Source organism: Oreochromis niloticus, linkage group LG12, assembly GCF_001858045.2.
Source record: "Oreochromis niloticus isolate F11D_XX linkage group LG12, O_niloticus_UMD_NMBU, whole genome shotgun sequence".
Lineage (NCBI taxonomy): Eukaryota > Metazoa > Chordata > Actinopteri > Cichliformes > Cichlidae > Oreochromis > Oreochromis niloticus.
The window spans coordinates 32370779-32394530 of record NC_031977.2 but is presented as its reverse complement, the minus strand read 5'-3'; the positions used below and the strand labels follow the sequence as shown (position 1 = coordinate 32394530).

The 23752-nt window shown below is 40.3% G+C and overlaps 2 protein-coding genes and 1 non-coding gene across 3 annotated transcripts in view; 1 reads left to right on the top strand and 2 right to left on the bottom strand.

Moving 5' to 3' along the window:
* Window positions 1-1683: 1683 nt before the first annotated feature.
* fam163b (family with sequence similarity 163 member B) lies at window positions 1684-13388 on the top strand. The gene is made up of 3 exons (XM_013270864.3): window positions 1684-2549; window positions 8050-8165; window positions 9081-13388. The coding sequence occupies exons 2-3, from the start codon at window positions 8073-8075 to the stop codon at window positions 9525-9527; spliced, it is 540 nt and encodes a 179-aa protein (XP_013126318.1). The 5' UTR covers window positions 1684-2549; window positions 8050-8072; the 3' UTR covers window positions 9528-13388.
* A 1869-nt stretch (window positions 13389-15257) lies between these two features.
* ttc16 (tetratricopeptide repeat domain 16) overlaps window positions 15258-23752 on the bottom strand; it is a 36668-nt gene continuing 28173 nt past the window's right edge. Inside the window, exons 12-19 of the mRNA XM_005451480.4 lie at window positions 23089-23192; window positions 21968-22094; window positions 21656-21869; window positions 20587-20742; window positions 19408-19578; window positions 17358-17534; window positions 17097-17241; window positions 15258-16878 (exon numbers count right to left, since the gene is read on the bottom strand). Of these exons, the coding sequence (XP_005451537.1) occupies window positions 16751-16878; window positions 17097-17241; window positions 17358-17534; window positions 19408-19578; window positions 20587-20742; window positions 21656-21869; window positions 21968-22094; window positions 23089-23192 (1222 nt within the window). The 3' untranslated portion in view covers window positions 15258-16750. The remainder of the gene's footprint in view (window positions 16879-17096; window positions 17242-17357; window positions 17535-19407; window positions 19579-20586; window positions 20743-21655; window positions 21870-21967; window positions 22095-23088; window positions 23193-23752) is intronic.
* trnac-gca (transfer RNA cysteine (anticodon GCA)) lies at window positions 18624-18695 on the bottom strand. The gene has a single exon. It is a non-coding gene; the product is annotated as a tRNA-Cys (tRNA).

The following is a 23752-nucleotide window of genomic DNA, read 5'->3' as shown; positions in this document are numbered from 1 at the left end:
AGCATGATTTTAAGAAGCATACTAGCATGATCCGAGCCTATTTTGGTGTATCAAAGTCTATAAGCAATTTACAACACAAAGCAATTTACAACTTTAAACTCAACATCTGTTCTCTGGCCGGAAACAGCCTAATAAAAGACACAGTTTGTCACTGTGCTGTCACTGTTCCAGCTTTGACCCGAAGATCTTCACTTTTTGCTGCTCGGAGCAGAGGCTTCCTCAGGGAGCGGCTGCATGCTGAAAGAAAGAAGCACTGCAAGACCGCAGGAGCAGGAGAAAAGACGAAAAATAACCTCTAACATCTCAACTCCATTAATATTACACGCTCGTGTCTGTACAATACAGTGGAATCTCAGCCTGCTTTATCCTCTAAATAATTCACGCAATAAAATCTTTTCTTTCTATAAAGACCTTAAACTCGTCTCTTCTTGGTGCCGCTCCAAGTGTAGGATGGGAAAAAAGAGACTGTGGCAGACTGCGAACAAAGAGTAACGCAGAAGAAACAAAAATGTATATTTATTTGGAACAAAGACAGACATATTCCAAATCTGAGCTTTGTTGCTTCCTTGCTGACTGAATCCAAATATCTTTTTGATATGTCTTTATCTACAAAATCAGGAAAATCAAACAGCATGGAATTGTTTATCTATATCTATTTTGGAGGAATTTTAATCCTGTTGGGTCATTTTAAAGATAAAAACAAAAATACTCTTCATTAAAAAAATTTAAATTTTTCTCAAAACAAAAAAAGGTGTGAATGTTTTATGGATAAGACAGGAATTTAAGAAATCACTTTCAAATTAGAAAACAAACATTAACTAAACATCTTTCAGTTTTTGTCAATTTGTACGTCGATAAAAATTCCTTGGACAGATCACATAAGAACAACAAGTTCAGCTCTGATGTAGGTGTTTTGTCCCTTGAAGAGCGAATATGAAGAGCAAAATAAAGGGAATTAGATTTGATGCAGACACAAATTAATTCAAGTTAAGCTAAGTTAAAGTTTTTATGTGACAGTCTAGGCATAATAGCTGCAGGTATGTGATCAGACAATGGATGATGTTTGGATCAAAATCACTACTTTTTGTTGTCATCAGAAACAACACTGACACTGTTCTTTTTGGAGGTGATATTTATTTTACGTGTTATTTTTAGTTGTCTCATAGCCAAGTTATGCCTTCTTAACAACTGCACACTTTTTTCTACATTTAACAAAGAAAATTGTATAAAGAGCTAAAGTTTAGCTTTAGTAGGGGCCTGATTGCTTGAAGTGACAGATGGAATCTGACTAAGGCAGCTGTAAACATCTGTTAGACTTCACCTCAGCTTCAGTTGCACAGATGCAGCCTGCTAGCAAAGCTTGTGTTAGCTAATTAATTAGCTTTCCACCCTCTTTATGGCTTCCGTTTCCAGAAAACCAAGTCCAGAAAAGTCCAGAGACCAGTGGGTGATAAAATGGAGAGTCTATGGTGTTAACTAACACAAAATAATAACATAATTTAGGGTAAAACACCTTCACAGTTCAGATCTGTTCACGTGTTTTGACCAAAGATAACTGGTGACTTTTAAGCTTTAAGCTGCTGACTTTAAAACTGAAAAAACACTCTCAGTATCCTATAATTATATATAATTATATGTATATATAATTGTGTATCTCACACAGTTTTAAATATGTTAAGAAAATTAGTGAGTTTAGAAGAACTTTTTTTTTTTTTTTTTTTACAAAGGTCATTTAGTGTCGAATATTTTCATATACTGGAAATTTTTCTAAATTTTTCTAAATGGAAATTTTATTCTAAGAAGAGGGCAAGTAGATTATTACAATTCTTTCTTTTCCCCCCCTGAATCTACCTGGATTTTACCTGTTTCTGCAGCGCGCTGCTGTGACGCACGTCGCGTTCTCTCTCGGGTCAGCATCGGAAATGTGTGCTGCTACACAGACAGGATGAGACCGGATCCAGTGTGCACAGCATACACCTTCAGTTACTTAGAAGCGGACCCGACCCTTTCTCCTCCTCTCTCGTCCTTGGGATCAGCCGCTTTTTGAAGATTTTGTTGGGACCAAAGCCAAGAGAAAATCTGGGGACCTGAAACTCGCACTGGGAATATTTCCAATCAGATTTCGGGATTTTTGAGTTCATGAGCGCTTTTGTACCTCCAACTTGCAACACAGCCAGTCATGAAAAAGTAAAAGAAGAAAGTGTGAGAAGACAGCTCCTCGATGAAAAAGCTGTATTGTTTTTCAGAATTGTGTTTTTACGCATATGCGTCTCAAACCTCAAACCTGGAGTGAAACACAGGCTGTGAAATTGCAGAAGATATTTGAAGATTTGTTTCTCTCACTGACGCACAAATTTCTACTCCTGGTTGTCATGGCTCACACCAGCGCGCGGATGTAAATAAAGATAAACTCACAGAGTTACAGATTGGGTAACATCCAGCTTAAACGCGACTTTCCTTCCCCGTCACCTCTGGTCACAAAACGGGACATCCTGAAGCGGAGGTGCCGTGGTTAACGCCATGAGACCATCCAAATACTAATGTGATGGGTAAGATTACCACTTAATGCGCACATCGCCTGTCACGCGCGTTAGTAAGTCAAACACCATCTAGCCACGCATTTTCTTCCTCTTATTAGGTCTCAAAAAAACGCTTCCCACTGTGGGGGCATAAAAAAGTCATTTTAAATCAATTGTAGGTCTTAATTAATTTTTTTTCCTCCAAATTTGTGGATAACTTTGTATTTTTATTTAGAACATAAGAATCTGCAGATGATGAATGGACGGAATGAAAGAGTGTTTAATGACGAGAACCTGATCTGCGTTGAACCGCAGCCCGTACGCAAAATGATTCAATTCAATTCAGTTCAATTCAGTATTATTTATACAGCACCAAATCACAACAGCATTCCCATAAAGGCGCTTTATATGGTAGATCCTACAATAATTATTATAATGCTGGGTAATAATTGGATCATTAACTTCACTGTATTTACTGGATTATCTCCACATTCTAGAAACAGAAAGTCAGTCATTAGATGTACTTATGTTTTATAAAAACATGTTAGATTCATGATCCTACTGTTATTTTGTATGAAAATATGAGAAATCAGATTCATTCATTTTGCCTCTGAACTGTTTTCCTAGTTGAAATCATACATTTAACTACAAATTTACTTCTTTTTTTTCAAATAAGAAGCTCTAAACATTTCCTAGGTTGTTTAAAAAAAAAGCTTTAATCATCTGAATGTAATTTAATAAAATGGTTAAAAAAATCAAGAACTGGGTATATTTTCATAATTTTCTGGCTCAGACTCTATATGATGTTTGTGCATTTGGATCACACACTGTGATAGAATTTGAGTGAAACTAACAGAAAGGGTTGAAGGAGAAAACCAGGTTTAATAGAACGGTCTCTTTATAACATAACTAGCACTGCATTAGTGCATTTTTCAGCACCTTTCCACCTTCCTGCCCTCTTTAACACAAGCCAGTTACTCAACAAATTACGGCTTTGACGAAGAAGCCACAGATTTTGGATAAACTGACAATAATTGTTATTACCATAAATTTAATTTTTGCTTTATGCTTTTTAATTGGTTCAATCGAGAGTAAGAAACATCTAAAAGAATCTGTTTAAAAGAATTTTTGACATAAGAGTGAAACTTTCTGTTTTTCCTTTACCTGCTTCACAATGTTTACCTCCATCACCAATGAAGAGAAATGTAATAACATCAGTTTGGTGATAAACATCAGCCTTTCCATTACAAATAAACTCGTGTAAAGAATTTTCTAAAATTAAGAAGTTATTTTTCGAATGCAGGAAAAAGGTTTAATTTGTCTGGTTTTAGGATGTTATTGTGCTTTTCTAGAACATGTGCACAAAATTAGGTTGAAATATTTATATTTTTCTTGTTTTAAGAAAATTTCACGTCTGCAACCCATTTACTGGCAACAAATATTTATGAAAGCTGGATTAACATATCAGATTTATTTTCATTTTTAAGTCTAATGAAGAAGATATGTTGTGCTTAGTTGGATTGAAGCGCTCAGTAAGCACTGAAGGGTGGACTGATGGCTGTTGACCTTTGAGTGTGTGTGTGCGAGTGTGTGTTTTGTTTGGTCATTTGTGTATAATGCTGACTGGCTGTGTGGGTGTAAATGACTCTTCAGCCCTCAGGGGTGACAGGGTACTGTCACTATGGAAACCCAACGCAATAGCCAGTGATGAGTTGATCCTCAGCCTGCTGATGAGGGAGCTCATCAGCTCAGAGTGTGTTGTGTAAAATTTCTGAGTGGCTTCAAGTTCAAACGTGTCCGACTTTGATCGTGTCACAGCACGCCGACATACTGTCATCTTCAGCCTGCAGCCTTATTACAGATCATATGAAAATGATGCTGAGAGTTCAGATGGATTACGATGACAAAACACATGTAGCATGAAAGTGTGGACAAGCAGACCTGTGATGCACGGCTAACTGAGAGTTTACACTTCTTACAAAGACTCATCAGACTTGGAGAGTTTAATTCATGCATTAGTGTTTGGTTGCCATAAATTATGATCCATAGAGTTCTTAATTTTGGTTTAGCAAGTAGCTGTGACAGGCCTTTATCAGAAGAAACTCGCATGTACGTAGCTCAAACATAATGAATATTATATTATTATATATTCAGTATATAATAATATTTATTATTTACTGGGAACTGCTCACCTTTTGGCTACTTAAAATATTGTCATACCAAAAAGTGCTCTAAAAAGACTGTGCATCATAAAGCAGACTAGTCACATCCTAGTTTTCTGAACCAGAGTTTGCACTCAACCTTGCCGTCATTTATTTTTAATTCTAGAAAGTACCTTTTGGCTACTGTAGTTGTATTTGTATGTTTCTCCTGTTTGTCTAGTATCATGCAATCTTACAGCTCCACAGAACATTTATGGCATCTGGTAGCTTCTAGGTGGATTACCTCCACTCTCTGGTGATGAAGCGAAAACCTGTGGTTCTTCAAAAACCTGCATCAGGTTGGCTCTAAATGTGGCACAGTCCCTGTAGACTCCCAAAGAAAATGACAAACTTCAAACCAGAAATATGTTTTCAGCCTGGTACAAAACACAGATTTGGAGTTTATGGATAATTATCCTATTCATAACAACTGTATGCTCAATTTGGATACTAGTGAGTCTTAGAGTTAAGGGTACAGCTGCCTTGATTGACAGTGGAAGCCCACACAGGTTGCTGTAGATCAGGGGTCTCAAACTCCAGTCCTCGAGGGCCGGAGTCCTGAAACTTTTCCACGTGTCCCTGCTGCAACACACCTGAATACAATTAGTAGGTCATTAGCAAGACTCTATAGAGCTTGACTGCATGCTGAGGTGGCAATTCAGCCATTTGATTCATGTTACAGCAGCTTATGAGTGAATGAACACGGTGCAATAAAAGTACTTTTAGAAGTACATTTTTCCAATCACTTACATTTGCTTAAATGTACTTGAGTAGGGTAACTGGTTGCCACCTCGGCATGCAGTCAAGTTACATAGTCTTGCTAATGACCTACTAATTTTATTCAGGTGTGTTGCAACAGGGACACATGGAAAAGTCTCAGGACACCGGGCCCTGCGGACTGGAGTTTGAGACCCCTGCTGTAGATGCAAGCTGTATGCTTGACAGACGTATCCGAGAGAACTTGGGCTTCAATATCTTATCTAAAGATACTTTGGCTCATGAACTGGAGGAGTCAGGGAATCGAGCCACCTGCCTTCCGAATGATAAACAGTCCACGACATTGTGAGTTGCATCTGCACAGCTTATGGCTGCAGCTTTGTAACAAAGGTTGCTATTATTAACAGATAACTTATCACTCCACCCCGTCGGCCAAATATGGACGTTTCTGTCTCAAAAAAACAGAAAACAAACCCAAACTGCTGAGCGATGGAAGATGATTAAAGACTCATGTTCAGGATCCACCAATGAGGGAGTTTTTTCTCCCTGATGAAGCTCTTGGCAGTTTCAGAGAATTTGTATTGTATTAAGATTTTTATGTTAGTCACATCTCCTTTCATGTTACTGTCTGCATCTGCCTGCTGGCATTTTAGTGTCTGTCAACATTCATGATTTATTTTGTAAATCATCAAGAAAACTTAAAGTCATGATGCAACATTAGAGTGACTGACTGCAGCCATTCAGTTTCCTCCAAGGGGAACCCGTCAGATTTCCTTCTGTTGACGCATTAAATGGTTGGCGAACATTTGCTAGTGACGCAATAGTGTTTTAATTTTTCTTTCAGTTTACTAATACACATGTAATTCTGCTTTGGGACCATATCTATTAATTAAATATGAATGAAAAGCAAATAATACAATGTAATTACATAATGTTTCTGTTTTTCTCTTATGTAGTTTGAATGAGACAAACTCGATTAGCTATAACATTTTTTCAATTTCTAAACTGAAAACAGTTTAGTGCATGTTTGTGCGCTAATGACTGCTTTATTGTTTAATTCTCAGGTTGTTTTAAGTGCATTTAGCTGAATGCCATCAAGTAACAGGCGCCAAATGTTTAATGGACAGTTAGCCTTTAAAATACTGACAAGTGAGGCTTGTTTCGATTTTTTCAACCTTCACAAAGTGTCTGTGAAGCTCTGAGCCCAGCTGACCAAACTTGATCTGAACACAGAGAAATTATACCATTTCTATTAGAAACTATACATTTGTACACCTCCTGATTATTGTCCTTTAATAATCCAGACATGATGAAAGGTATGAATAAACGTCCACTCAACTTGACAATATTTCTTACATGATTTCACAATGTCATTGAAAACTTTGAGAAGAGCTGTTTCAGTGGAACAATGCTACAAAATCCAGTTAAAAATGTATCGAGGACGCTTGATTATGGTTTGCTATGTTTAACTGAGCTCTCCTTAAAGTCTGGATCAAGTGGGAAATGCATTTTCTTCCTTGGACCTCTGGATTGTTGGCCGGCTTTGCACTTGGCCTACTGTGACTACATTTTCTGACCAATTAGATTACTGACAAAAATGAAGTATGAGAATCAATAAGCAGTATTTTCTGTAATGGCTGCTGGCAAGAGTTCAAACATTTTAGAGCTTCACGGCAGAGCCATAAAGTATAGTTGTAAAAATGTAACAGCAACATCATTATCTTTCCTACAGCCTCCCCACCCACCATCTGCATCCCTTTTCTCCTTATATATCATCATCATCTCTTTTAATTTTCCTTCCCTGTCACTATGCTCTCTCCCCCATAACATGATTTTCCTCATTACCTTCTTTTTCTCTGACCTTCTCCATCTTTGTGTCTCCTTCACCCTGCTTCTTTCCCCTCCTCTCATTATTTTCTTTCCATCTGTTCTTTTGCACCTCCTGGCTGACCTGTGCCTCTCTCTCGTCTTCCTTCTCTTGCTCCATTTCCAACCCAATCTCTTCTCTAATATGCATTTCCTGCATAGAAACCGTTACTTTCTCCCAAAAAAGCTTTTGGGCAAAGCCAAAGGGAAACTGCCAGCATTGTAATAAGTTTAGGTTTTTAAATGAGTTATTTTAATGAGTTTCAGTTACTTGAGCATAATAAACATTCTTATTTACCGAGAATTGAAAAAATCCACAGATTTCTGTCAAATAACATAACAATGACTCATTGCAGACTCATTGCTTTTGTGCTGACTAATTGTCCTTACGTTGGTAAGTCACCAGCCAAATCCCAGTGTGAGTCAGGAAAACACTGCTAATATTCCCTCTGTGGTTTCCTTCTTCCTTTTCCCTTCTCTTCTTAGAAATGTTTAAAATAATTCCAAACTTAAGACCTTCTTTCAATCTGGATTTTAATTGAGTTTCCTTCAAAGCAATCATACGTACGTTGCTTCCGTGTTTGACCATTTAACCAGGTTCGATCGCTGATCTGGGTTTGCGCCCCAAACCCAGATAAACTGCCAAAAATGGCTGGATGAATAATTATTGGTTTCTCAGTCATGTGTGAAGTCCTTTAAACTACTCTAACCAAAAAATAAACTCTGACTCATTGCTTTGATTGCAGGGTGTTGATGGAGAGGATTTCGAATGTCAGCCGGGACAGTGGTCATCGCAGGAGGAATTTTGGCTACAGTCATCTTACTGACGATCGTCGCTGTGCTGTGTTTATGTAGGTTGCAGGTATGATCGTCTCCCTGTTCATTGCACATCTAAGGTTTAACAGAATGCAAAATGCACCTCAGCACCGTATTCATGAAAACAAGAAACTTGATGAATGTTCACACATGTAAACAAATGGATGTGTGCAGTGCAAAAAGCTGGGAGTAATTTGCTGCCCCAGACAGTTTTCCTAATTATCAAAGTAGTCCAAGTGGAACATTTCTGTGTTTACTGGATTTGTGTAACAATCTTTGCTTTTTTTTAGAAATCTACAGCTGACATCCAAATAGTGCAACACAACCTGCCGAGACAGAGCTTATACACTAATAACAAATAACCCATGTTGAAATAAACCTCAACTGTAAGACCTTTAAAACCTAATGGGACTTTTTCTGAGACTTTCAGAAACTCACATCCACATGTTTTCTTCCTGAGTGAGTCCTAGCAGCATGTAAGGTTGCAACTGTAGTTTTAGGAGTGATGGAAGCTTTTTGTAATCACCTGCCAAATATTGTTTGAAAGTGATGGTCTGCAAGTGCCTTTCATGCACACGCTCTCGCAGAAACGCCATGTATATGCTAGCTACTTGCTAGCTTTGAAAGCTCCTCAGGTGGCAGTTTGTTCTTCATCTTTGTGATTCTGTTTACATCTGATTTCTTCCATGTTACCAGTAGGTGATCATAGATAAACGGTTCACTGCTTTCATGAAAATGTTAAGACTCAGACAAAGACATGCCAACTAGCTCACTGCACTCGCTCGCTATCTTTCAAAGTTACACAAACCAGCTTGTTTTTTCACGCCCTGTATTTACTGTGGTTCATACTCGTAGTAAACACTGATCCGATTGGTTGAAACATTTGTTTTGAAAGAGCTCATTCTTTTCTCCTTTGGTTTACCGTTTGTCTTTTTAAATGTCTGACTCTGACCTGGTCCAGTATTACTGCTGTAAGAGGGAGGAGTCTGAGAAGGGGGAAGAGGAGGAACCTGAGCTCGCCACCATGTCGCCGTCTCGCCCCCTGGCTCTGTCGGCTCCTCCTACACCTCCGACGCCAGAGCAATACAGTGACGAGCCCGAGACGTACCCTCCCACTTTCCTCACTGAAGCCAACGGCCCCGTCAGCTACTCACCTCCGCCTCCGCCGCCACGCAGGTGCTATCGCTCGCACGCCTTCTGCCCTTCCTGTGCCCGCTGCTCACTGCCCTTCTACTTGCAGCACCCAGAGAGGCTGTGCAATGGCGGTCGCAGGATCAGCTACAGGACTGTGCAGCAGCAGGACATGGAGTTGCCCATGGACTTGGCCAGCTTCTACCAGAAGCTGAACCTCATCCGCCAGGTCACCATGAAGGAAGTAGTCACCCACAGCGTCAGCACCGACGTTTAGGAAAGCAGCACCGCTGATTTAAACGACTCGATACACATTCAATTATTTCAGCACTGTGCTGTCAGTGTTATACTGATAAATGGCTTTTAGACAAAACTTCAGGGCAGCGATGATGGAAGTCTGCAACACTAAAGCAAAAAGGTGAATGCATCACTGAAACACACGAAGGGACTAATTTCAAAAACTGCTCCTTTTATTTGCTGAATAGCTAGGTAAGTAGCTACTCAACATATCTGCCGTCAAAGCATAAACAAGAATCGACATTAAAAAATATTTGTAATGTGAGTTTTTTTCAGTAACTTCAACACAGATTTCATTTGTTTAAATGCACCACACCAGTGTGAACAGCGGAGGTAAGAGAAGTAAGTCTGGTTGTGTGGATATTAAAGCTAATGTCAGACCAAAACAAGCAAATATCATGTCTGAGTGTATCGAAGCCTGCTCTCTCTGTCCCACAGAGCTCCACTGTTGTTCCTAAAATAGTTAAATATCTCACTGTTGACCTCGGTGACTTGTTCTTTCATTAGCATGAATGCAAACATTGTAGCTTACGTAGGCCTAGCCCCGCACACACCGTCCTGCTGTCACAAAAAACCACTGAAGCACCAAATGTAGATTAATCTGTCACTGAAAATAGTCCCCAGCTAATGGTCTGTTAAACCCAACGATTGAGAAAATAATATTTTCAATAGAGAGTATTTATTTGTATGTAAGCTGTTTTTCAACTCTTACACAAACACTCGGTTTAACTTCAGGTAAAAGCTCATAACTGCACAGACACGGTCTCTTCCTTTGAAAGAGTGATGGGTGTTGAGACCAAAACGAACAGCAAAGTTTTTATGCAGCGATTACATACAGATTCATGCCAAAATCATTTTTGGCAAATATATATGCTTCACACAGAGTTGAGATTGTCCGAAAGCACTGACAATCAGAAACAAAGGACACGCTTTTACAAGTTGTAATCAGAACGTTCAGAGTAGAGTTTCATAAAAATCAAAAAGTCTACCCAGTTTTAATTTGGGCTCATATTCAAGTGCATCTCCTTGTGCACCTATGGACTGATTTCATCCTTGTTTCTATTATTGTTTTTTTAGAAGTTTTGTTCTGCCCCCTTGTTTTTGTTCCTATGCAGTCTCAACACCTTATGCTGGAGTTCCTCCACTGTGTGAAAACATTGATCTTAAGAGTTCATTTTAATTTTGGTGGTAAAAATCCCAGTGAGGCAAACTGGGTGAGTGATTGTGTTGTTGTGGAGTTTTCAATGCACTCTGAGCGGACACGTCACAGCACATAGGACCACACCACTGATCGCATCGTTTCCTCTGACTGGTCTCCCTCAGACTCCTCGGGACTTTACAGTAGAAGTCTACATTGAATTAATAAACTGAGCAATTCTGCCTTTGAGCAGCTTCTTGGTCATCACCAAGTGCTGATCACCTTTTTGTGAAATTTGGGTCGGTTTTAAACAAAAGATGTTTGACCTCTGCCAAAGTTTAAGGTCACAGTGTAAATGCCCCAAATGAGACTTCATGACATGCTCTAAAAATCGCAGCTATTCGGACGTGGCTGAGAAGATGATTTTGAATGGGAGACTGGCTAGACTGATCACACCTTGTATAAAGAGACAGAATTACAAAAAACCGAATCTGCAGAGGAGGAAAAGAGGATGACCACAGAAAATTCCTGGATGTAGTGAAGGAGGACATGCAGAGGGTGGGTGTGACAGAAGAGGATGCTGGGATATGGTGATGATAGAGGCAGCTGAGCTGCTGTGGTGACTCCTGAAGGGAGCAGCTGAAAGAAGAAGAAGAAAACAGATACATAAAAATGCATAAAAGCTCAAATAATTTCTCATACAGATTCTGGTTGACTCATATTTGTGTTCATTGGTGTCGCTGTCACATGGGGTTAACACGGGATTGTTGGTTTTTTGTTTGCCTTCAGAGTCAGAGGCTGGAGAGCCAGGCTGTGATATGTCAGTATGTGACTGTTTCAGTGCTCACAGAGAAAACTAACATCATTTTAAAGGGCTTTTCTGGAGCATTCAGTGATCCAGTGACTGGGAATTATGAGGGACAACATTTACATCCTGTTAAGACATCATGCTGTAAATAAATGCTGTGCTCCAACTTAGATATAAGTATTTAATACCTAAAAGAGGAGGAATGAATTGTATATACGGTATTTAAGGGGAAAAGATATAGATATATGTCAAATATTCTTGATGACAGAGCAGTAGATCCAAATTATATTTTACAAATTTTACATCCATAGTGAGAAACAACTCTACAGCTCCTGGACTCATTTCTTCTTCTTTCACAGAATAACACAGATGCTGACACATTTATCGGATCAGAATCTTTGTTTGGAGCAAACTTTCACTCTAGTAACATGTATGATAAAATAGTACGCTGCTAATCCAAAAGGTTTGTTCTCATAGGCTCACAGAGAGACTGGGTGTATTTGCTGTCTGTCAAACAGTGCACAACCTGCAGTGCTGTGATCTGAAACATATATTTGGAAGACAGCAGAAGACTTTTACTATATGATGAAAACTTATGAGACTGTATATGTATATATGTATGTCTCCCACTGGATTCCTGGAGTCTGATATTTTTTTAGCCATCTTTTTTGAGCAAGAAGGTAAATCTAACCAAGAGCAAGAGCAGACCACACAGTTATACAACCGGACCTTACCAGCCATGCCCCCAATCATACACTGCTTCACAATTCACTCTAAATGAGACGATGATTTAAAATAAACCTCATATTATATCAAATAAATAAAGGCTTGAAACTAGCAATCGAAGCTACCACTTCAGGAAAGCATTATCCTTCTTTTTCACAACCAGAGCAGTTGCTACATGATGGCCATTAAGAAATACACAGGTTTACTTAGTTTAGTGCAGTATTACTGCAAAAAAACCTTAAAACTGGCTGTTTGTACACTGACACAGCTAAACTGACTGCACAGTAATTCTGTTCAGTGTTTGGTAAACATGATTCTTCACTTTTCTAACAAGCTTCAACCCACATGGATGGCAGAATCACAACCATAAGGACAAAAACAGAGAAGCACATCATCCAAGTCCTGTCCCCTCGTCACAGTGTGGTCTGTGCCAGCTGGTGCTGAACCCACCGTCGTGAGTCAGTGCATTTGGTTTGTTTCTGTCCTCTGCTCTCTGTTTCACCTTGTTTGTGTGAGGTGCTTTTAGTACTTCAGTTCACAGCATCAAAAAATGAATGAACATAGATGTGCAGCATCTCCACATCTTTCATTACCTCATACATGGATTTTTGTCTCTAAGTTTAATGTCCACAGAAAAACCATGTTCCATACATTATGTATCATATGGTCATCTCATGATTTCTCCATGCAGCCTCCAGAAAGCTGAACATGCTTAGAGCAGATGTCAAGACAAGTTATATTTTTATTTGGTCGTCCTAAGTAAAGCACTGTCCTCACAGCTCCTTCTGTTCTGTGTGAGTTTGGGTCATGGGTTGCTTCTGTTCATTGAGGAATGACAACATTCAGGGTAAGAGAACATGTTTGTGCCACTTAAGGTGTTTTGCGAGATACAGCTGCAGGTTGCCCACTGTGATGACTGCAGAGTTTTTCTCCACAGCAGTTCTTCATTTTTCATTTTATTTATTTATTTATTTTTTTAGAAAAGATTTAAACTGTTGCTTTGGTTTTTTGTCTGCTTCATTAGTTGATGTGTTTCAATTATCCTGTCAGTGCAGCAGATGAGACGTTTGGGTCTGTCAAACTGGCCAGCAGGAGGCGTCAGTCACCTCTGCAGTCAAACCTTTGTTTACTGTTGCTGCTCTGTGTGTGAAGTTCATTTACTGTGTTAATAAAATGATGCAAAACTTTGGGGTGTCTGTGTAATTCCCTCCAGAAGAAAAGGACCAAAGCAAAATGTGCATTATTTCACTGACTTGTCTACATCCAAAACAGCTTCAGAGAGGAGAGGGGGGTCTTGGAGAACAATAAACACAACGTCCTCAGCACCACTTTCACACTTTACATTACTCTGTATGAAAAACATAACTACACTTACTCACATATTGTAGTTACGGTATATTAGCCCAGCTAAATTACAGACCACAGACCACAGACTCAGTTTTAGGACTCTGAATTAGACTAAATTAGAAGATGCTCCTCTGTCTGCTACAAATGAAACTCTTACACTTTCTTGTCATTTAAATAGCAGTTTGCTTTGAGCCCTTGGTCCCAGATTTCTGTGCTGTTTTAGTGTTTGCTTTTCTTATTCTTGAAGTTGTTGAGTTTGTGGTTCCTGTTTGCCTTTGTTGTTATTTTTTTTACAATATGTTTGAGTTGTGTGATATTATCTTATTTCTGTGGTCTATGCGTTGATTTTGTTATTATGACAGTCTCCCTGTTTATGCCTCTCTTTGTCTCATCTTCATGCTCAGGCTTAGTTGTTTACTTCCTTACTTTTTACTTCCTGTTTTATTTTTTAAGATGAGTTTGCTTTCGTGTCTTACATTAATTTTACATTCTGCCCTGATTGTCTTCACCTGTGTGCATTTCTTTTCATCTTTGTCTCTTTCCTTGTCTGTCACGTCCCAATCAGCTCTCAGTATAAATGTAGCCCTATTTTCCCTTTTCCTTTGTCAAAGCATCTGAGCTCATTTTTGCTTACTGCATGTGGTTTTCTCTCATTTTTCTAAGCTCCTTCCTATAGCTGGACTTTAGTTTATGGCTTGGATATTTAGCATTTTGCAAAGTAGACCAAAGAGCTTGTTTTTAATTTTGACTGCATACTGCATTTTTATGTCGTCTATACTGCACAGCCTTGACACATATCTTTGACATCTGCTGTCAAATCCATAAGTGTGTGAGATGTTAAAAAATTAAGGAAAAGACATAACCATCAACCGCTGCAGAGGAGTGGCATATACAAGACCTGGGCCCTGTACTACGAAGCAAGTTCACATACCCGGGATATCTTGCTTCACTTAACCTAACAATAAGCCTAAGCAGTCATGAGAAGGTGGATATCATCTTAATAAGATAATCTAGGGAATGGGCAAGTTTATGTGAAAGGGGCGGTGTTATGAGGATTTAACCAATCTCAAATTGGCAGCAGAGCAATTGACCCTATGAAGAAGGAGCTACTTATAATATGTCACAATCTGCAGGAGAAATGGGGACCCAAATGCCGACACTTGGAACAAAACTATAATTTAACAAAAGGTGAGCCGTTTATTTGTGGCTGGATAAAAGTGCAAAACTGGGGCGAACCGTGGCTCAGGGGGTTGGGAAGCGTATCTGCACCCGGAAGGTCGCCAGTTCGATCCCTGGGCTCTCTGTCCTGGTCGTTGTGTCCTTGGGCAAGACACTTTACCCTACCACCTACTGGTGTTGGCCAGAGGGGCCGATGGCGCGATATGGCAGCCTCGCCTCTGTCAGTCTGCCCCAGGGCAGCTGTGGCTACAACAGTAGCTTGCAACAAACTACCATCCTCTGAACTGGCACAATAACTAAAAGTAGCCAATCCCAGTTGTGGTTTTAAAAAAGAAATCTTCAAGCCAGACAAGTCTTGTTATGACTATGTGTTAAAATGTTCCCACAGATTTCTTTCTACGGTTTGTTACTCAAATGAAAGCTGAGATTTGGCAAATTAATGTGGCATCTATTCCTATAAAGAAAAATATCCAAAGTGCAAAAGTTAAACACGAGAGAGGCAAAATGTTTGAACTGTTATTTAATTGAAATACATGTCAGTACCATTAGGTTTTCAGTTTATTATCAACAGTACACAAACTCCATATTTAGTTTTGTACAAAGAGGTATCGGCAATATAAAAACACAGTACACATTAGTTAGACATACACGTACACGTCTTCTGAATACATTTCACCCATACTTCAAGTTTCAGGGATCTCTCTGTCTGTGTTCGGATCAGCTCTCTCCTCTGTCGCGCACACAGACCAGAGCTGGTATCAGTTGACCTGATGAATAACCATAGGCTGGCATCAGGAGCGTCACGCTAAATGAAAATGTTCTATCACTAATAAATATGCTTCCATATCCTGCAGGCACGCCGGTGTGGCGCCAAACGGCAGGAGACGGAATGGAAATATAGGCTATATATATATATATATATATATATATTTATATATATATTTAATTTTTTTTTAACTTCCTGTTTGGCCATGCCAGACGCTAAAACTGAAACACATTTAAATAATATTTCATAAACAGTATCTGTATTAAATATTCTACTCATGCAATATCTTCAGTTGAGAAATAATTTAATAGATCTCTTCCTTGCAGCGATAACAGGAGCATGCTGCTAACTGGTGATAGAGGTTAGTGAGACCGCTTTACTGTTGACTCCGTTGTGTCTCCAACTCCGCATGTTGTTTAAATTGTTCACAGGAACTGAAATGATGGACCCATAAATATTCAGTAACAGCTGGTACAACAGGGTCTGCAGGGTTAAATATAAAGAAAATAAGAAGACATATGATAATAAGGGAGAGGCATGCTCTGCTTTATTTTCCCCGAGGGCCTGATAAATGATATATGTGCCAAAAACGGTGCTTCCTGGGTTGACCACTAGAGGCTGGGTCAAAAAGTGAGTGAGCTCAGGAGCAAATTTCGAGGACACACAGCTCTCGCTGTGAGAACAGAAGCTCCACCCACCTGCTGTTTATACCTGCTGTTACTGAGATGCTGCCACAAGGGTCTTTATAAGATACGCGAGGATTATTTTGAAATATTACTCATGCAAAGCTACTCTGGTAGAATCTAAAAATACAAATATTTACTGGAAATGAGCAGAAAGGAACTATTTAATATTTGATAATGCATTGTGTCAGAAATCCTCTCAAAACAAGAAGAAACTAAAAACTTTTTGTAGCAGTGAAGCAGAAAAAAGAGACGTTTGTTTACTCGTCCTCATTAATTTCAAAGTGCCTCCCAAAGTGCACATTTCTTTTGTCTAATTCTGTGTGAGAACACTGCAGCTGATGTTGTAACATCAACAGGAACTGACGGGACATCATTTGAGATCATTTAAACTGACCCATCTAAATCCAAGTTATCTGAGGAAGTTCCTCTTTTTAAAAAAGGGAGACTGACATTTAGCTTTCCCTCATTATTCACAGTAACTGCTGTACAGCTGAATGTATTTCCTCATGCCGGAGTTGAGAGTCAGGTTGGAGAGAGGCTGCGGCGTCCTCGACTAGGAGGCTGGAGGTCGAACGGCGCGGCAGGAGTGGCAGCAGGCCTTGCTGTAGTACCAGTGGCTGCACAGGTTGACCTTAAGAGCCAGCAGGCAGTTGGTGGAGGGCCGATCCTGACAGCTCTCATCTGGGAAACAGTCAGACTCACAATTAGTCCTGGAGGCAACTTTCAAACAGTTTCAAACAGTACTCCACTCTGAGCTGTCTATCTTTCTTCAATACTGCCTCTGCCCAAACTGGCAAACATGAGTAAAAAAAAAGCAGCTGGCAGTTCACTTATAACGCCTGCAAGACTCATTAGGAACAATGGTTAGGAGGAAAGTAGCAGATTCCCCTTGTTGTTACCTGGAGGCTCAGTGGGGCATGGCTGCAGAGTGCAGGTCTGTTTGGCCACCGGTTTGGTGAGGGGGTCACAACCTCGGACCAGCTCCCTGCCCTGGTAACACTTCACGTCCCTCATCCTCACACCGATGCCGCATGTCTTAGTGCACTGAAAGCACATGAAGCCAGAAACACAGTCATTAAACATGTCTGTTTTGCTGTTATCCTAATTTATCTTCATTGTGAGAGCTTATTTCACACTAGAAGACTTTCTATGGAGCTCACCTCAGACCAGGGGGTGGTGTACCATTTGAAGCATGGCCTCTCGAAACAGGTGTTCTCCTCTTCAGGCTTCTCGTTCCCCACACATGCCTCCTCATCGAAGATCTGGAACTTTCCTCCGCTGATGCCGACGCATAGAACGATCCTCCGTTTCACACCACGACCACAGGTTGTGTTACACTGCAGTTAAAGGTAAAATCTTTGTAGCATTGTTAACATTAAAAAGGGACTTTGTGCAGTCAAAGTTTCTTCATATAAAAAAAATCATATCCTTAGTTTATTTATCTTGTTTTTTTGTTAGTAAACAGTCTGAAAAATGCAAAAGTTACAGTGCAACTTGGGCCTTTTGTTTTATAGAGGAAATTTTTGCTCAGTAAATGTTCACCCTCTGAATATATTCAGAACCTAACAGATCTGCCCTGCATATTCATGAAAGCGCTATCTCCAAACATGCTCATTTTCTTTTTGTTTGAACTGTTACCACTCTATGAAATATTAAATGCTGTCAGATGGCGTTATTTTAAGAAACCCCATGCTTGTAACAATTCGTTGACCATTCAGTGACAGGAGAGGAAAGTCTTTCAGAGAACAACAATTAAAGAGTCTTTGGGTGAGCATTGACTGTTTAGGGTATTGGATGAAAATGTCCCAAGTCCTAACATTTGCTGTCTTCTTATTTATTCTTTTTGTTATCCTGAATGACCATATTTGGTCTGTAACTGAGTTGGTACATGTGACTGATACATGTTAAAGTAACATCCACCCCAATGGCAGGAAACCAATAACTGTGTCTGGCTGCCTTCCCTTCTGCACTCACACATACACTTAATGTAAATATCAATCCATTCTCTTCTGCTTATCCTTTTCAGGGTCGTGGGGGGGTTGGACCTTATTCAAGCTGTCTTAGGGCGAGAGGCAGGGTACACCCTGGACAGGCCGCCAGTCTGCCGCAGGGCTAACACAGAGACAGATAACCATTCGCACTCACATTCACACCTATGGGCGATTTAGAGTTCCCAACTAACCTATAGACACTACTACATGTCTTTGGACATGTAAATAAAATCTGATTAAGGTGACAGACCTGGTCACCCTAATCCAAACTAAAACCTAACCCTTACATGCTGCTCTATAAGAGGTAATGATGAGAAAGTTCCATATGCAGCTTTTCAAAGGAGTTAGTATTAAAATATAAGACACCCTGTAAACAAGGTTTCCCAGCAGGGTGACAGGTTCATATCCATTCCTATGTTTTTAAAGCAACAGTGCAGGGGGCATCCGGAATTGAACCAGAGACCTCTTGATCTGCAGTCAAATGCTGTTCCACTGAGCTATACCCCCTTGTCTCACACTTTCCAACAGAAAGTAAATGCAGCACGCATAAAGCAGGGATTATGATCTGTCGCAGATATCTGCAGACATCACAGGTGAGGAGTCTCTCCGAGTACACTCATGTCTGCTCAAAACCACCTGAAGGGCGGATGGATAGCTTGTGCACTGATGAATAGTGTCTCAGTGGACATGAACTATCACAAAAAATGTGCAGGCAAGCCAACATCTGCACATATCCAAGTCACTCGGACCCAAGCAGACCCTAGCATGCTCACTGAACTGTATGCTCTAATAGATGTTAAAACCAGATCCTTAGAGGCTGTTATTGGTAGGTTTAGAATGTAGAAACATTTCTTTAGCAAAAGTTTAAAACTAGAGCGAATTAGAATAAAGCCTCAATCAAATCCATTTATAAAGGAACTATATCTAACTGTTTTCATGAGATTAGTCAGTATCCATCCAGAGGAAACAGCTGCATGGAGCTCTTTACTCATAAACTAGTTAGAATCCTCTTGTAAAGCATATATTTCTTTCCCCTTCTATTACTCTGGGCACTGGGACTTGAACCAGAGACCTCTTAAAGCGCAGTCAAATGAGCTATAACTCCACCTCAACCCAAACGTGTGTCATGCTTTTCTGTGATTACAAAAATCACTTAAAACGTGCTTCAGGTCTGCTCGCAGTAACATCTTAATTCAGACAGTGTGTATCCGGGCCTCACCCTCTCCCAGTCTTGGCTCAGCCAGTGGGGAGCGCAGTCTCTGTCTCCACAGGGGTGAATGGCTAAGGGCTTGTTCTCTGCTGAGCACTGGTTCTCGGGAACCACGCGACCCTCCGGAGCCTTACAGTACACATGACGCACCATCTTCCCCTGGCCGCACGACCCCGAGCACTGCAACAAACAAAGGTCACGCCCGATGAGTCATTATCAAGTGGGAGCAATCGAGTTCTCATCGCAGTTATCTGCAGCCAAGCTTTGTCGCACACAGCGTGAAGTCATATCAGGTCACCTCACATCATGGAAAATAAAAAATCAGCATGTGAGGCCGTGTTTGGGCAGATGTTAAATAACAACACATGTCACCAGAGTTTAGTATTTACTGCAGTTAAAGTAGTTCATCAACAACACAACAGCAAAACCTCACTATGCTGCGCACACTGAATTTATTATTAAAAACTATATTTGTTGGTCGTGCTGTGATTAAACTTTTAGACCAGGAGTGTGTAGCTCAATAAGCTAGTTTTTTTTAGCAGCATGGCTTTATCCACGTCATTTACATTTATGAGACAGGCGTAATTTCAAACCAGTTTCCTTCCAGTACATCTGTACAGAATAAACTTGTAAATCTGAAGACATCAAAAATGAAAAGTTACATCTGGTTACATCTGTTCTCAGTTGGCAAATCTATGAAAAAAAAAAAAACTTTTTTGGCCTTGTGTTGTGAATTGTATTTTTTGTGTGTCAAAGTGACAGCTCTTTAGTCTTCTGTGTTTTTCCAAGTCGGAGGCTGCGGTTGTAAATTAGTCCTGCGATTTTCCAGACTTTCACTTTGAATGGAACATCGGCAACTACACCTCGTGTCCGTAACACAATAAAAGCAATAAATTCACACCGTGGCACTTAAAAGACAGCTGGGACAGACGAGCTGTTTTTCCAACAACCCTGAAAATGATGGAGGAATGTTAGACGCAGGAAAAATAATTTAAAATAAAAGAAATAGAACGTTTAACTCAGACACGGATTGTAACATTAAACCATAAATTGTCTTTCCTTTTTTTCACTGTCTGAGATTCCAGCCCTGCAGGGACGAGAGATAAAATATGCAGATATGGTAATATTTTAACTTCTCATCACTCATGTTCACTGACATGCAGGTTTGTGTAAAGTAAAAACACTTACGGGTCCCCACTCGGACACAGTCCAGTGGCGTTCGCAGGGAGGACCGGTGCAGTTTTTGACGTTCGGCGGTTTGGTCAACGGGTCACATGGTCTGGTCTCGTCAGAGCAGCGCACATCACGGGCTACCTGAGCTTTGCGGCCACATTTAGCAGGACACTGCAATGAGGAAAGAGTCATTGTCATGAAGAAGATGAAGCACGTTGATTGGTAGAAATGCATTAATTACATTATATTCTTTATTGTTTATCTTTGCTTTGAATGAATATGTTGAAAATACAGAAAAAATCAATTTAGGATCAGTAGGAACTGTTTAGTATACTTAAAATGTATGGGTGGCCTAGGCAAAGCTTTTTCCTCAAAAATGCACAAAACCGCCCCCAAAAACACGTTTATTACGTTTTCCTAACAGCACAGTTTACTGTTCGTTTAACTACAATGTAAAAGAATGAATGAATGACTGTGAAATAACCCAAAAAGTACAAAACTATTAGAAAAACATTGCAGACCTTGGTCAAAGATACATGGGGAACAACTGATCTGTAATTAAGTGGTCATGTCTGCATTGATCCACAAAGAAAAAAAAGATCAGCATGCGTACCCGACATTTCTGTCATTCTCTATCTGTGTCGTACAACCCCTAACAATCTAACAGAGTCACATTTAGGGTTTTTGGTGTCTGCTAAGTGTTTCTGGAGAATCCATCAGTGACCACAATCTGACCACAAGACTGTAGCACACAGCTGCAGCACTCAAAGCTTGACAAGAGAAAGACAGAGACATCTGCACTGCAAGAAAAAACAAATCCTGCAGAGTGCCGGGGAATGTTTGCACAGAAATCAAATGCAAAAATCCAAACAAACAAAGAAATATGCAAAGTAAAGATACTCTGTATGTTTTAAAGGGACGGTTCACCTCAAAAGTACATGTCTTTCTTCGGCTTGTAGTGCTATTTATTTAGCTACATCTACTCAACACACGGAATCAGTAAAAATAACAATTAAAGTTCTTTTTAAGTGGATTGGATTGTTTCAGTATATTAGTACAAGCTCACATTCCTGGTTTATCATACCTCCATCCACTCGGCCACCTCCCACTGTGGGCCGCACGCGGGGCTCTTGCAGGCTCGTCTCTCCACGGGTCTCTCCAGGTCAGCCATGGTGCAGAGGTCACTGTAGACCGAGCTGTCCAAACCCGGCGAGAGCATCTTCCAGCAGCGCACCTGACGAAACTGGAAACCTTCCCCGCAGGTCCTGGAACACTCGCTCCAACTGCTCGCCTCCCACCTGAAAGACCGCATTTGTCCGTAATTATCAGAGGAAAAGAAGCAGCCACAGTAATGATCTGTTTATTAAAAGGTTTATGCTCCTCCGGGGGATCGCACCTGGGCTGACATTCTCGGCCAATGCAGAAGTCATGGACCGGCTCTGGTCTGGTCAGAGCATCGCAGTACATATCGTGTACTTCCACGCCATCGTAACGCACACATGTGACGAAGGACCTGGACACTCCTGGATTGTGGGCAGAGTGAACTGATTTATGCAACACATTTTATATACAAGGAAAAAAGAGCACAGTGCACACAGAGTCTCAAAAATTCAAGTTCTTTTTAAATGCATTGGATTTCTGTATATTAGTACAATTCCTGCTTTGTCTTGAAGCTGTACCTATATTGAAAAAAAAGTCCAGTGGAAATCAAAGTGACCACTAGTTCAGATGAAGTCAAGTCAGCAGGAATCTCAGTAGATCAGCTTGTCCTAAACTGATGGCTTAGGTGTTAGCTGTCTGCTAAAAATCTCTATACTGCATGCTATCTGAGAAGCTTTCACCTGTTCACTGATTTTACAGGTAAAGTTGCTGTGCTGCTTTCCAGAATTGGAAACAATTATTCATTCATAACATTTATTCATTAAAAAACAGAGAAAAAACATGAAACATAAAAGTAAGAGCGGGAGAGGAGGTGGGTTGCAATGCAAATCATCTTGCATAGACAGGTATCAGTACAGCTATCAGCTCACGTGGTCCGGCACTGAGACCAAATTTGCAGGAATTGGAGCAGAGCTTGATTTTGTGCCCTGGCACAACTTACATATCAATAACTTGTTAAATCTATCTTCATTTTAGACATCAGACAGACATTAGAAATCAGAAGTTTAAACTTTTTTATCAGAGGTGTTGACCCTGATTTGCATACAGAAGTCTAGACCTCCGATTTAAGCAGCTGACAGACAGGCACCTCAGTTACTGGAAACACAATACAATACCAGAATGCATTGCATGTCTTACATAGACAATGGGAAAATTACAAATTATGTGGAGAGAAACAATCAGTTCGCTGCACTGCAAATGCACAGAAAGTTGCTGCACCACACAAGCTCTGTCAGGTTTCAAGAGTCAAAGGTATTACAGCAACCTGTCAGGTCTGGGGTCTTAACAGATATCACACTCTCACTGAACATGGATGTTTTCATGAATGTTTTATGTGTGCTTTGAGTGTTTGCATACCTATGGAGCAGGTCATGCTGCACGGCTCCTGTGATGAAAGTTTCCAGCGGTACATGTCAGCAGGACTCAGCTTCAGGTTCTTCTGGTAGAGCCGCTGATTCCCCCTGTCACGCACGAAGGACACAGGTCAGTTGTGTATATTTGAGTATACAACTACAGCATGCTACGCAGATGCAGTTCCTATGAATCCTCAACCTGCGGATATGAAGTTTTCAGGGCAACATTTTAAGAGCACGTCTTCAAACCAGGCAATTTGAATGAAATATTCTTTTCAGGACTTTTAAGAATACCCAGGAGTAAACACACAAACATCCACGCAGAGGGAGGCTGTCTCCCAGGCCTCAGACAAGCACAGCATGACAGCTGATTCACAGCCTGCATCCCGGCAGACGCACTTTGTTTTTTCACCACGTCACAAAACAGTCATGCACACATTCCTGTCATAACACAGTCGTTCCCTCGTTCCCAGACATTTATCTGAAAATCGGAGACACGTTGAGTTATACCTCACCGGCATCCCTCCATGTAAGAGGACCAAATCCTGTCCATTATTTTCTCACCAGAAGTGATGGCAGCCTGACAGCAGAACACGTTCCCCTCTGCATCATATTTCTCACTTTTCTTGCAAATACCTTGAATTATTTGTTTCTAAGCACGGCTGCAT

Coding starts and splice junctions, on each gene's coding strand:
- fam163b (XM_013270864.3), top strand. CDS start 8,073: ATGTCAGCCGGGACAGTGGTCATCGCAGGAGGAATTTTGGCTACAGTC. Junction 8,166..9,080: donor TGTGTTTATGTAGGTTGCAG/GTATGATCGTCT, acceptor GACCTGGTCCAG/TATTACTGCTGTAAGAGGGA.